The sequence below is a fragment of the Calliphora vicina genome, chromosome 1, assembly GCF_958450345.1.
Source record: "Calliphora vicina chromosome 1, idCalVici1.1, whole genome shotgun sequence".
Classification (NCBI taxonomy): Eukaryota; Metazoa; Arthropoda; class Insecta; order Diptera; family Calliphoridae; genus Calliphora; species Calliphora vicina.
This window is the reverse complement of record NC_088780.1, coordinates 86,931,572-86,947,017: the sequence shown is the minus strand read 5'-3', so window position 1 is coordinate 86,947,017 and position 15,446 is coordinate 86,931,572. Positions and strand designations below refer to the sequence as shown.

The following is a 15,446-nucleotide window of genomic DNA, read 5'->3' as shown; positions in this document are numbered from 1 at the left end:
TACGAAAGGAAATCTTTCCGAATTACAATGTATTTAGCACACGTTTTCGAACATTTTTCTTTTCGGCTTGAGTTACGTAGTAACCACCCTGATCGCAAATAAACATGGCTAAATCGACTCCACTATCTATAACGATTTAGAATATATAAATTTTATATGGTCGCAAAAGACATATTTAGAAATCACAAACGGAACGACAAACTAATATATAATTATGTTTTGCATGAGGAGCCCTTTTTGGATGTCGCCGAGTATTTTGGGTTTTAGGAAGAGTTTTCAATAATTTTCTTTTAACTTTCTATATACAGATTAAAATATATATAGTATAACCTGAAGGTAATATTTTGATATGTTTCAACAAAATTTTCGATCGATTTATCAATATAATTCCATCTGACCTACTTGACTATGTTAGTCTCCTGAAGGGTAGATATAAGCATTAGCTACAAGTTTTTGGTTTTATTGAAAACGCTAGATTAACTTGAGGATTAATAATTTAAAGAAAAAATGAGTCCCATCATTTTTTAGAATAACATTTATCACAAGAACTTGAAATTTCACGATATAGCAATTTATCTTTAAGAAAAATATATAATTCATATTAGAGCGAAAATATTCCAGCCAAAACTTATAGTTGATCCAACAAAATATTATATTTTTAAACACTTTAGCTTTTAAAAATATATCAGATATTATCTAAATGAATAATTTAGATACTGTTATTTCGTTTAAAATGTTCGTCACAAAAAAAGCACGTGAAAAAATAATCAAAAAAAATCCAATATGGACTTTAAAAAAAAGCAAAAGATTTGAAGGTTCATCTTCACACTATTTCAAAAGAGATTAAACAGTATAAGGAAGACTTGAACATTGAAAGAAGACCTGGATCAGGAAGAAAAAACAGGTCTAACAGACATTGACAGTCAACAACTTCGGCCTGTGGAAAGGTAATGGGCTCTTATATGAAAATAATTAAAAAACACAGGAAAAAAGGTATCCCAGAACATGTCTGATTTTAAGCGTTAGTGGACCACCAAAATGTAACGGAAGAAACTATGAAATCTTTAACGGGATTATTTCCGGGAAAAGTGGATAAATTTATAAATATCGTGTCATTTGCCAACATTTTAATGTTTAATGAATTTGTACAATTTAATAAATTTACGTATTTTTGAGAATTTTTATATTGAACTGTTTTATTTAATTAATACAAGTATATGTTTTTTTCTGGCTCACTCTTAAGTGTAAAATGCGAGCGGATTGAGATATCGTACTAATTTGGAACTTAGACGGACCGAATGATCTTTTAATCAATGTATTACATTTTTGCCATTGTCTTCATTTAAATACCGAAATTCCTAATACGGGAATATATGTTTCAACATATTTTTTTTTTGGAAAAGATGTCGTTCTGCCACTGTTTACTGTGTGATATCTAAATTTAGGTATATTTAAATAGCATATAGGGCCATCCAAAAATTATACTGTAATCAGGGTTTTGTCTTTTTTACACAATGCCAAGTTTGCATAGGGTGGCTTTGTTCCTAATATTAAATTTATCGACATTACAAAACTTAAGCAACTTTTCAAAAATCGCTTATGTTCAGTGTTTTATCACAACTAGGAAATTAGTGTAGGAAAGTTAACACTTGTGTAAATAAACATTTATCAATGCATTCATAAAAAATCTAAATTTCATAATATAAAGAGTGGCATACTTTATGGGATTTATGAAATTACCGTGCAAGTCATTTGTACACTTGGAAAAACCGATATACACGTGAAAATAGTAGTTTTTCTTCATATTATTCAAAAAATAATATAAAATATTTGATTCCAAAATTGATATCAAACAGAATACAAGTATCATATAAAAGCTGAATAGCCAATAAAGATGAAAAATTATTTTTAAAATTTTGTATGAAAAACAAACAAAAAATATGATTTTCATAAATTTTTTTAAAATAAAAATATATCTTTATAAGACAGCAGAACTCTTTAGCTTTTATTTTATAGCCATTTTGCGATCAAATATTTATATTCTATATAATTTTTTTGAAAGATTAAAATCCTGATTACTGATTACGCAGTATTAAAATTGTGTGTCCACTATAAATTATTATGTTGTTCAAATAGTAAGGCCACGAGTTGAATTCTTTAGCCATATTACGACTTACCTTTATTATACCCTTATTTTATGAATTTCTAAAATGTCTGTCTGTGTAAATCACGCTTACTTCCAAACAAAACAATTGAAAATGATGATATTTAGCCACAAATATATGTTTTGTTCTAAGCTATTTGGTATTGAAAATCAGCACAATCCCTTTAGTAGAAATAAAGTTATGTATCGAAATGTGAGACAGCCTAGGAAACCACTTTCAAGCTTCACAAGTACTCTTTTAATTACGTTTAAGTGCCTCTTCTTATTTTATACTGTATATATATTTGCGTTAATAAAAATTAACTTTGGACTTATAAGGTTTAAGCCCAGACTACGCAGAAAGAACTATTTCCTACACAGTTTTAATTTCAATATTTATAAGGAATTTGGAATTGAATCAAGTATTCAGTGCTCAAAAACACAATTTTCATATATTGTATATTCTACATAGAAAAAACTATTCCTAAACAGTTTCAATTAAAACAAGTAAGAGTGCTATATTCGGCTATGCCGAATCTTATATACCCTTCACCTTTGTTGTGGATGCATTATTATTTTTTATAATTAGTATATACACATCTGCTCAAAATAATAGATACACCTAATTGGAAAAAATTTAAATGGCGGTAACATTGAAAATTTCCTCGCAAGCGTTAAGAATACATCATATTATTAAAATTTCTATCTGGCAATGTCATGTCAGTCAAAAATCTGGCAACTATTTGCTTTCATGTTGATTTTTAAAAACGAATTTATTTGAATTACAAAAAATTATTTGCTCATAAAAATAGATGCACATCAGTAATTTGTAATTTGTTTATATACAATTTTTTTTTTGTGCAATTTTTTGTTCCTATTTACGTGAAACAGTAAGTATAATTTAAATTTTAGCAACAATTTTATAAAAAATAGGACTCTTTTGAAGAAAATGGGACGAAATCATCATTGTACCGAAGATGAGAAAAAAATTGTTCAAACGATGAGAAATCAAGGAAAATCATTACGGGAAATAGCAAAGAGCAAGGAAGATCTTTACATTTTGTCCAAAATGCTTTATCTAAAAAACAAAAAAGAGAAACTCGCGGTAGACCAAAGAAAACCAGTCCAGAAACAGATAGGCGGATCGTCCTTATGGTTAAAAAAGACCCTTTCATATCATCGAAAGCTATTTCTGCGGAGCTATGTAACGAAATCAGTCCACAAACAGTTCGTCGTCGTCTTTTACAAGCTAAATTGCCGGGAAGAATTGCCAGAAAAGTGCCACTAATGCGCCAAAAAAATATCAAGACAAGATTAGAATTTGCTAAAGAGCACTTACAATGGTCCGGGTGTGAAGGCGAAAAAAAATGGAGAAATATTTTATGGAGCGACGAAACAAAAATAAATTTGTTTGGAAACGACTGCCAAAGAAATGTACGCCGACCAAAAGGAAAAGAATTCCACGTTAAATTTACAAAAAAGACGGTAAAACATGGCGGGGGAAACATAATGGTTTGGGGTTGCTTTTCATGGAATGGTGTTGGTCCGATATTCCGAATAGAAGATACCATGAATGCTAGTGGGTATAGAGACATATTGGAAAACGTAATGCTTCCATATGCATCGGAAAATATGCCATTAATATGGACATTCCAGCAGGACAACGACCCAAAACATAGTTCAAGATTAGTTAAAAACTGGTTCTTGGAGAATAACGTACCTGTTTTAAGCTGGCCCAGCCAATCCCCTGATTTAAACCCAATAGAAAACTTGTGGAGTGAATTAAAGATAAGGCTTTCGAAGGAAGTTTTCAAAAATAAAGACGATTTATGGGAGAAAACGCAAAAAATATGGTACGAGATTCCATTGGAGAAGTGTCAGAACTTGATATCCAGTATGCCCAGAAGAGTGGAGAAAGTTTTACAAAACAAAGGTGGATATACTGGATACTAGCTTTACTTTAATAATAAACTAATTTTTTTAAGATAAAATTTATTAGCTTTTGTTTAATAAGAATTTTTAAAAATGTATCTATTATTATGAGCACCAAATTTTTCGAAATTTAAGAAATTTAATTTACTTTATAATATTTATTATTAATTATGAAATATTTTGTTTTTGTTTTTTACTCTCCTTTTAACTATAAATAAAAATCGACTGAATTTTTTTTATAATTTTACAATATACCATTATTTTTTTTCGTTTTTAAAAAATAAATTTTGGTGTATCTATTATTTTGAGCAGATGTGTATATGGGGGATTTCATGTCAAGTGAACCAACTTTTGAAATCGATGTCTTCCGATCGGGATGAAATTTGCACCAAGGTTAGCTCTATTGGATAGTAACTCAGACACAATTTTTCAACAACATCGGTCGAGAACTCTCTGAGTTATAGGGGGTAAAATTTTGACAATTTGGTCAAACAGGGGTTTTTTCTTATCCATGTAACTTATTACCTATTGTTCTTAGCAAAATGTGTCCCAAATAGTATAGATAGCTATTTCTTCGATCTTTCGAAAAAAAATATTTAAAAAAAAAAATAAAAAATTTTTAATATTTTTTTTCCGAAATCAAAAACTTTTTTGACTTTTTTTTTTTTTTTCTTAAAATAAAGTTTAGATATTTTCCTTGAACACCTACTTGGTCGCTTAGTGGGATGCGAGTGGGATATCTATCAAAATAAATATTTTGTAACTCAAAACATAAAATTTTTGACTTTTTTTGCAAAATCAAAAACTTTGTTGACTTTTTTTTTTCAAAATGGACCCTTTTTTAATCTTTTTTTTTAGGTCAAACAAAAGCTTAGATATTATCCTTGAAGACCCTTTTGGTCGCTTAGTGGGATGCGAGTGGGATATCTATCAAAATAAATATTTTTTAACTCAAGACTTACAATTTTTGACTTTTTTTTTTGCAAATACGATTTTTTTTCCAAATGGGCCCTTTTTTTAAAATTTTTTTTGTAGTCAAAAGAAAGCTTAGGTCCATTCCTTTAAGATATTTTTAGTCCCTTAGTGGGATGCGAGTAGGATATCTATCAAAATAAATATTTTGTAACGCAAGACATACAATTTTTTAATTTTTTTTTGCAAAATCAAAATTTTTTTCCAATATGGGCCCTTTTTTAATTTTTTTTTTTTGCTCAAAAGAAAGCCTAGGTCCATTCCTTTAAGATATTTTTAGTCCCTTAGTGGGATGAGAGTGGGATATCTATCAAAATAAATGTTTTAACACAAAAATTGTATGTCTTGAGTTACAAAACATTTATTTTGATATATATCCCACTCGCATCCCACTAAGCGATCAAAACCATCTTAAAGGAATAGGCCTAAGCTTTCTTTATAGCAAAAAAAAAAATTACAAAAAGGGCCCATTTTAAAAAAAAGTCAAAAAAGTTTTTGATTTTGCCAAAAAATCAAAAATTGTATATCTTGAGTTACAAAATATTTATTTTGATAGATATCCCACTCGTATCCCACTAAGGGACCTAAAATATCTTAAAGGAATGGACCTAAGCTTTCTTTTGACTAAAAAAAAATTTTTAAAAAAGGGCCCATATTGAAAAAAAATTCGAATTTGCAAAAAAAAAGTCAATAATTGAATGTCTTGAGTTACAACATTTTTATTTTAATAGATATCCTACTCACATCTTCCTAAGTGACAAAATAGGTCTTAAAGGAAAAGACCTATGCTTTCTTTTGAGCAAAAAAAATTTTTAAAAAAAAGACCCATATTGGAAAAAAATTTTGATTTTGCAAAAAAAAATTAAAAAATTGTATGTCTTGCGTTACAAAATATTTATTTTGATAGATATCCCACTCGCATCCCACTAAGCGACCAAAAGGGTCTTCAAGGATAATATCTAAGCTTTTGTTTGACCTAAAAAAAAAGACTAAAAAAGGGTCCATTTTGAAAAAAAAAAGTCAACAAAGTTTTTGATTTTGCAAAAAAAGTCAAAAATTTTATGTTTTGAGTTACAAAATATTTATTTTGATAGATATCCCACTCGCATCCCACTAAGCGACCAAGTAGGTGTTCAAGGAAAATATCTAAACTTTATTTTAAGAAAAAAAAAAAAAAAAAAAAAAAGGGCGTATTTTAAAAAAAAGTCAAAAAAGTTTTTGATTTCGGAAAAAAAATATTACAAATTTTTTATTTTTTTTTTTAAATATTTTTTTTCGAAAGATCGAAGAAATAGCTATCTATACTATTTGGGACACATTTTGCTAAGAACAATAGGTAATAAGTTACATGGATAAGAAAAAACCCCTGTTTGACCAAATTGTCAAAATTTTACCCCCTATAACTCAGAGAGTTCTCGACCGATGTTGTTGAAAAATTGTGTCTGAGTTACTATCCAATAGAGCTAACCTTGGTGCAAATTTCATCCCGATCGGAAGACATCGATTTCAAAAGTTGGTTCACTTGACATGAAATCCCCCATATATGTATGTACATTGCCCACTTTCAGCGTACAGCATCCTAAATTTATCAAGAACACAAAAAACAACAACAACGCCAAACGAAACAAAACACCAAAAGAAAAAACAAAAACAAAATACGCAAGGCAATGAAACCAACACACATCCAAACATACGTTTAATTCTATAAAAAACAACAACAACGCCAAAAGAAACAAAATACGCAAAGCATGCACATTCAAACATACACACAACCAAACTAAACTTTAGTTGTATAAAAAACAACAACAACGCCAAAAGAAACAAAACACAAAAAAAACAAAATACACAAAGCTTGCACATCCAAGCATACGTTTTGTTGTTTTTTTGTCAAAGCATGCAATACATTGTGTTTTTTGATGAAATTTTCAGAGGTTATCTCGGATTTTTGCTCATATCTCCGTTATTTATGGACGGATTTTGCTGATTTTAAATAGCAAAATTCTCGAAAGTATGTCTGACAGAATTGCTGAAGATTTGGATCCCGGAGATATCTGGGGCCTTCAGAAAATTGATTTCAACAGACAGACAGACAGACAGACAGACGGACATGGCTTAATCGACTCCGCTATCTATAAGGATCCAGAATATATATACTTTATAGGGTCGGAAAAAATGAAAAATGTAAAAATTACAAACGGAATGACAAACTTATATATACCCTTCTCACGAAGCTGAAGGGTATAAAAATTATCACATATTGAACTTGTTTCAATTATTTCATAACACTATACAACAAAATAAAATTTTTTCCAAAATTACGAGGTCCGACCAATAAATTTTGATAGAGGAGACAAAAAAAAAGACACGTGTATCGGCGTTTTGAAAGTTTACATCTGAATTTCATTTGAGGGGGGGTTAAAGTTTCCCAACTCTGGCACATTCTTATTGTTAATCTTCATAAGAAACCATATGATCTTTACATTTTAGGTATAAAATGTGTTCAGCAAAGTTATGTAAAATGTTACGGAGAATATTTTTGTAGAAAATGTTAACCCTCTAAATCCTCAAGGCATGGGTCTTTTTTGTCCTTATTTTAAAAAAGTGCAAAAACCACCATTAAAACAGGGATTTAGGGGGTTAAAATGTTCTGCAAAAAAACTACACGTGAAATTTAACTATAAGTCCCTGAATACAGCAAAACGGAAAATTCAACCAGAAAGTCAGAAATAAGACACAACAAAAGAGAGCTTACATTTGTTTAGCTCTAGGCAATTCCACTTCATTACCATACGATGTTCAGCTATAAGCGTTCTTCAATGGGTGCGCATGTTAAATTTTTGGGGTACTTTAAAATAAAATTCTTAATAAATGCGAAATTAACCCTAAGCTCTCTTTTGTTGTATCTTATTTCTGGCTTTCTGGTTGACTTTTTGGTGTATTCAGGGACTTATAGTAAAATTTCACGGATAATATTTTTGCGGAACATTTTAAACCCTTAAATCCCTGTGTTAATGGAGTTTGTTGCTCTTTTTTAAAAGAAGGACAAAAAAGACCCATGCCTTGAGGATTTAGAGGGTTAACATATTCTACAAAAATGTTCTCCGTAACATTTAGCATAAATTTGCTGAATACATTTTATACCTAAAATGTTCTTTAAAATAAAATTCTTAATAAATGCGAAATTAACCCTCGGCTCTCTTTTGTTATGTCTTATTTCTAACTTTCTGGTTGAATTTTCCGTTTTGGTGTATTCAGGGACTTATAGTAAAATTTCACGGATAATATTTTTGCGGAACATTTTAACCCCTTAAATCCCTGTTTTAATGGAGTTTGTTGCACTTTTTTAAAATAAGGACAAAAAGACCCATGCCTTGAGGATTTAGAGGGTTAACATACCCTACAAAAATATTCTCCGTAACATTTTACATAACTTTGCTGAACACATTTTATACCTAAAATGTAAGGATCATATGGTTTCTTATGAATTGTGTATATTCAATTTATTAGAAATTATTTGAAAATTTTGTTTTTGAGCACGTGAATACCTGATTCAATTACAAAATAATTACTGAAACCAGTTGTCAATCTAATAAATATTTGAATTGAAACTTTTTAGGATATAATCTGTTCTGCGTACTCTATTGTGACATTTCCAGCCTTGCAACTTTCGCAAGAAAAATTAAGCAATTTTTCCAATTTAGGTCGATAACATAGGTCGATTGTAGCGCCATCTGAGTTTAAACCTCATATCTCCAAAGATTCAGATACACTGAAAGTTGAACTCATCCCCTATAGATGTTTAAAGTTTCAAAGAAATCTGATCTATAGTTTTAAAGCTACATATTTAATATTCTTTATTTTAAGATCGAACCGACGACTGTACATTACACATTTTGTTTAATATATTAGAGTAAGTATTTGAACATTATTTACATGTCATTAATAGCAAACATAATTAATCATATGTATTGTAAGAAGACCTTTTATTAAACATTTTTTAGACCACAAGGATTCCTGAGGAAGCAATATTTTAGCACTGACTTAAATTATAGTTTAAAGGACAACACAAAAGAAAACAACATTTTGTACCTTAAATTAGTTTTTGTTTAAATAAAAATCAATTAAAATAAATCGTCATTTATTTGCTACAAACTAAATATACAAAAATATTTTTAGATTTTGTTTAGTTTTTAATACAAACAGATAAAAATTGTTTTTCCATGTGGAACAAAAGCATTACGAAAATAAATCAATAATAAAATTGAACTGAAACTAACATTTTTATTTATTTTATTTTTATATTAAAAAAAATAAACAATAGAAATAAAATAAAACATACATAGAAAATATAAAATAGAAACAAATAAAAAAAATTGTTGGTATAACTAAAGCTGATAAGGATTTTTGTTGTTGTATCGGATTTAACAAAAAAAAATAATATTTATAATATATAAAAATATGGAATAAAATTGTACTGTCTACAGAGTCTAAAAAGTTTAAAAAATAATCAAAATAATACGTGTTATAAAAAAAACTATTGTAAATAAAATAATAAAAAATACGCTGGTAAATATAGTTGGTGTAAAGGTTACAAAAATCAAAAAACAAATATAACAGTTGCTAAAACTAATGTAATTTAAAACACTATTCTATTTTATATTTGATAGTAATAATAATATTAAAGGCGAAATATTATTTAAGTACTCGCATAGAGGGTGTGCTACCATAGTGAAACAAATTTATTATTTATATGTTATTCAAAACTTCTTTGAATATTCCAAAATATTTCGTTTTTTTTTCTTTTAAACTAAATACAAATAATGTGTAGAGAAATACGTTTAAAAAGTTTAAGTTTACCACAAAATTTGTTTAACAGGATTACCATGATAAAGAAAAAACACTTTTAGACAATTTTATTTTTTGAATAATTTACAGAAAAAAGTTCAATTGACCTGACCTTCTTTCTAATTTTAATTCTTTTTTTTGCATTTAGTTTTTTCAAGGCAACTAAATAAAAATTTCCATATTAATTACAATGCAAAACCATTCTTAACATTTCTTTTTTTTTAAGTTTGTTTTTAAATCTTTGTCAGTTCTAATAAGGGAACAATTTGAATGAATGACAGAAGAAAAGAAAAATTAAATGACAGAAAACAACACCACCATTTATATCTTCAGTATCATCATCATCATCGTCGTTTTCATCTTCGTTGGCATCATTATCTTAATGGTCATCATAGCAAAAATCGTATAAGCCCGTCGTCATCAGTCGACTGGCAGCACTCTGCCAGTAATAATGTAAATTAAAACTATGCCAATGGCTTTAAGTGAACTTTGTCTAGAAAATCTAAAAATACAATTGTCGAAAACCACCATCATCTGAACACTTTTAAGTCGTTGCCACCACACCAGTTATTGTATTTAAGAGGATGGTTGGAGCAGCAGTTAAACGCAAATAACAAAACAATCACATCTTGTTAAAGTCAACCGACCGTAGGAAGGGTCAAAAAGGTAGTGAGGATTTAAAACCAAAAAATCTGGCAGCTAGAAATTGAAAAGAATGAAAGCCATTCGTTGCGATTAAAAAGCAATGAAATAGTTCATTTAAAGTATTAACCAAAACAAACAGTAAGGGAAATTTCTATATGCACAGGAACATTTTAAATACTAGAATTACTTCTTATGTAATCTTCTTGATATTGAGTACAGCTAACTATATTTTAAAACAAATATTTTTCCCAATTTTGACCCATTGTAGGTTCAACTTACTATGACCTCATATACGCAGCTGCAAAGGACTTTGAAATATCTATCATTAGATATCCATATTGTCAATATTAATGACTTGGTAATCCAGATATAGATCAAAAATTAGCCAAAAATTGAGGTTGTCCTGTTTTTTTATATCTCAGCCGATATGGGCCGATATTCTCGATTTTAAATAGCAACCGAAACGGGTCTATAGCGGATAAATTGGTATATGAATCATGTATGTAAGTTATTTGAGGTCTACGAAAAGTCGATTACGACATACAGAAGGACAGACGGACTATATCAACTCCGCTATCTATAACGATCCAGAATATGTATATTCCGGAAAAATAGAATAGTAGAAATTACAAACGGAATGACAAACTTAGATGTACCCTTGCCACTCATTTTTAAGGGTATAAAAATGGAGCACTTTAAAGTTATGGTATCGAATAATTTGAAGATTTTTCAAGGTAGACCTTTTCGAAATGGCAAAAAGGTAACGTTAACGCTAATTGGGGATATTTCGGTAACGACAATTTAGTATAACGTACGAATGTACTTTTTGGCTCACTGACTTAAATATATCCAAAGTGTATTAGCAAAATACAAAATCAAAAAAAATGGACACTATCTATGTAGATCAGAAAAAGAGTTATTTTGTAAAAGTTTTATACTTTTCCAATTTGTTAGGGATTTAACCTAAACTAATACTGATACCTTTGTAAAACTTCACCTTATATTAATCCTTACATACAACAACTGCACTTTGTTAAATTTCCCCCACTGTAATTAACAAAACGACATAAGAACGGAGAAACAAAAACCAACATCGATGACAGGCAACATCGAAATGAAGGGCAAACGACATTAGGATTATTCCTCCAAAAAATAAACAGAACCAAAAATAATTTCAAATTTCTAACAATTAAAGACGAAAATAAAACCACATTAAACCGAGCAGCTTAATAAAAACTAATTACAGAATATCCTACACCAAATCCAAACACAACTCAATTAAACCAATGAAAAACACCAACCGACCAACCGACCGACCGACATACTAACTTCCTTTACTTATCAAAGTTTAGTTGGAGCTCTACAATATTAACAACAAAAACAACAACAACATCTATACAAAAACCAAAAAGAACACAACCATACAAAATTTGGAATGATTCAAATGTGAAGAAGGAACTTTAAACAGTTGTCTCTTTACCACTAGCGGAGGGTGTTAGAGGCACACGTTGGCTATTTGCCTGACTTCTGCCGGTGGCATTGTTTTTGTTACTATTATGAATGTCCAATAGACTTAATTGAGGTTGTGATTGTGAACGCAATTTACTGCCGCCAGGAGGTGGTGGAGCTTTACGTAATAGTGTTGGTTTGACGGGACGCTTTGGAGGCAGTGGTGGTGGTGGCGGTGACAACGATGAACGACAATTTAGAGAAGTGTCACTACTACGACGTGAATCAAAGAATGATGTATTACTGTAAATCGCTTCCTCCTCAATGGTGGCATAAATTTCTTCGGCAGTCTCATAATATGAGGCTGCATTCATTGCTTGCGAATTGTATTGGCGCTGCAGTGACGATGTGGAAGAGTCAATTGAAAAGGAGGATGTGGAAGAGAAATGACCCAGTGTATTCGTGGTGGTGTTCTGATAATTGTTTGTACTATTGTGGGCTGCAATACCTGACAGAGAGGGAAACTTTAGACCAGTATAAGAAGGTGTGGGTGTTGGTGGGGGTAGTGAGTTGAGGTCTTCCCTAATATCGCTACCTTCACTTGTATGTTCGGCAGAAGTAGAAATGGAAGTGGGAGCAGAGGTAGATGGAGGAATTGAAGAAGTTTTCGTGTTGTCTACGTGCTCAACAATAGATGATTGTTCTTGCTGTTGTTGTGGTAGTTGTGCAATGGCTTCACTCACCACTATGCGTTGCTGATGCATGTGTAACTGTGGCGTCTGTTGCTGGATTTGTTGGTGTTGCAACTGCTGCGCCTGTGATATGATTACTTGGCCGGAGGCGGTAGTTGCCTGTGTTAGAACAGCCTGTGGCAGCAACACATAACCACCACCCAGTGTAAATATGGGTTGGCCGGCCGGTATGACATGTGCAGCACTGGGATGTTGTGGCTGCGGCAGGCTGGCATATTGCACCGGTAAAATTTGAGCTGTGGGAAAGATTTGTGTTGGCGAGAGAGGATCATGGTGTGGGGTTATGGTTGCTGTTGTTGGCACTCTGGACGCGGACAATTCCAAACGCTGCTGTTCCGCAGCATGGGAAGACATATAAGTTTGGTTAGTAGTTAAATTATTAGAGGAATCACTGTCACAAGCGGAACTACTGAGGTCACTAACTATTGCTGTTGTGTCTTTTTTCAAGGGAGTGGGGGAAGGAGAAACTGGATTTTGGTTCAGTGGAGGTGTCATTGTGTTGGTTGTTGTTGGAGGTGAGGATGGTGCTGGAGGTAGGGGTAAATCTAAATCTTCTGTATTATCAATAATAGGATTTACCAAATGTTTGTAACTCGAGCTGCTGCTACTACTGCTATATTGGCTACCGGGAACCGGAGGTGCTAGCTCAGGCGGCACTCCAAGTTCTGGTATTTGGGATTTACTACCCGTTCGTCGCAATTGATTGCGCAGCTCGTTTTCCTGCAACAATATGGTGCGGTGTTCTTCCTCGGATACTAGAATATTGTCGGGCGAATTTTCGTGAATAAAGTCTGAAGGTCGTCTTTGAGATGGCGGCACTTCGTCTATAGTGGGAGCAGCTAGTAGCGGTGGAATTGGCGGTAATGGTGGTAAGACTTCCATATAGTGTGATTCATCATGTATAGCGGGAATTAAGGAGGGTTGCATTTTTGGTGGAAGTTTTGGCATAGTAGCGAAGTTAATCGGTGGCGGCGGTGGACTGTCTTTCGGTCTGGAAGGACTTTTTGGTATATTAACTCTTACGGGCAGTCTCGGGCTCGGCGTAGAGGACGGACCGGAGTTTGTAGACCTGGATACTTGATGTATTTCATTGGTATTGGGATCATGTTCAAATACTGCAAAGTCACCATGGCCAACATCAGCACTTTGGAATGATTCTAATGCGAAATTTTTAACCAAATCTGCCTTTTTCACTTTGGGTTTTGGCAGAGTTGGTGGTGGTTTTTTGGGACGACTCGCTAAGTTTTCTGTCGATTTTGATTGTTGACTTATGACCGTATTGGGTGTACTGCGGCCACTTGTCCTCTCCGACTGCAAAATATCTTCGCTAGATTTCCAGCCAGATTTGGCGCCAAAGAAATAGTTTGTGTCTTTGGGTGAACGTGGTGATTTGGAAATGGCTTTGGCAATTTCTGTGTATTCATCATCCATACGATTTTTATCTAAAAATGCATCACGGAAAGGATTTTCACGTTCGATTTCGGTAGGCAATTTGACACTTTCAATAGGAGGAGGTGGAGGACTACGATAGCCACTACTTAAAACACTTGGGACTCGATGAGGAGATGCTGACCTCGTAGTGGCATGTTGCAAAGTTGGCGAATCGATTTCTTTGATACGTGCCACTGTTGGTACAAGTGTTGGTAACTTATCGGGTCGTTTCTTTTCTAATGTGGAATTGTTGGACGACGAGGGACTGGCAGATCTTAAAATTCCTTTGCGTGGCATGCGTGCTCTAGAGGGATTATATTCATGTTCCGAATCATAATAGCGAGACGCATACGATTCCGGAGTGCGAGAACGTTCGTAATCTGATTTGGAACGTTCGTCTCCGCTCAAATCAAAACTAACCGATTTACGATGATGTCCACCATAAGCAGACGATGAGAGATCGGGTGTACTACGTCCTGAGGCTGTTTGAAATTTCAGTTTTTGTGTATCGCTTTCCGAGTCGCTTGTATAACGGCCAGTAGGCCTAGGTTTTTCGAAATAGTCGGAATCGGTTTCAGTCTGTTCAGTGACTGTATCTGGTGGCGATTGAACTTCATGCTCGCCCTCTTCATCGTCATCTTCGTCATCATCACTATCGTCTACTTCGTTGTCTTCGTCGTCATCATCATCGTCGTCTTCGTCCTCGTCATCATCAATAATGTAGACGGGCTCAACTTTAACTTCATCTTTTTCAATATTTTGATTATCCACCATTTGTTTGTATTCAAAGCGGGGATCTCTCAATTTGCCGGCACCTTGCTCGATCTATTTTTGTTTATTATTATTGTGAATCCATTTAATATTATTTGAGTTTTTTTTTATTTAGTTCGTTAATTTGTATGATTTAAAAAAGAAAGTGTAAGTAAAAAACAAACGATGTATAAATTTTATGTTAGAATTTGTGTCAGTTTTAGGGTTAAATTTTTTTTAATACTTATAGAATTGGTTGGTGTAAAACACGTAATTTAAACTAAAAGACAAAGGACATTTTTGCTGTTGGTTTTGTAGACAATTGATGGTGATTGATGATCAATGTGATTTTGGGTTTTTTGTTGGTGAACAGGTAGGTGATTGACGCTCATATTAAGTTGGCGTTTTTGATACGTATATTTGTTTTGTTTTTTGTTTATTTGTGACAGGTGATATAGAAGATGTAAAAAAGATAGAGGGATTGTGAATGAAGAAAAAGCTTACAATTAATATGCTGATTTATCAAG

The 15,446-nt window shown here is 32.2% G+C and overlaps 1 protein-coding gene across 4 annotated transcripts in view; it reads right to left on the bottom strand.

Moving 5' to 3' along the window:
- The window catches only part of scrib (scribble), a 444,246-nt gene that overhangs the window by 86,169 nt on the left and 342,631 nt on the right, over positions 1 to 15,446 (bottom strand). For 3 of the 4 annotated variants that reach the window (XM_065515081.1, XM_065515077.1, XM_065515078.1), the window contains exon 26: positions 13,318 to 14,994. The exons of the other annotated variant lie outside the window; for it this stretch is intronic. In XM_065515081.1, the coding sequence (XP_065371153.1) occupies positions 13,318 to 14,994 (1,677 nt within the window). The remainder of the gene's footprint in view (positions 1 to 13,317; positions 14,995 to 15,446) is intronic. 4 annotated transcript variants of the gene reach the window in all.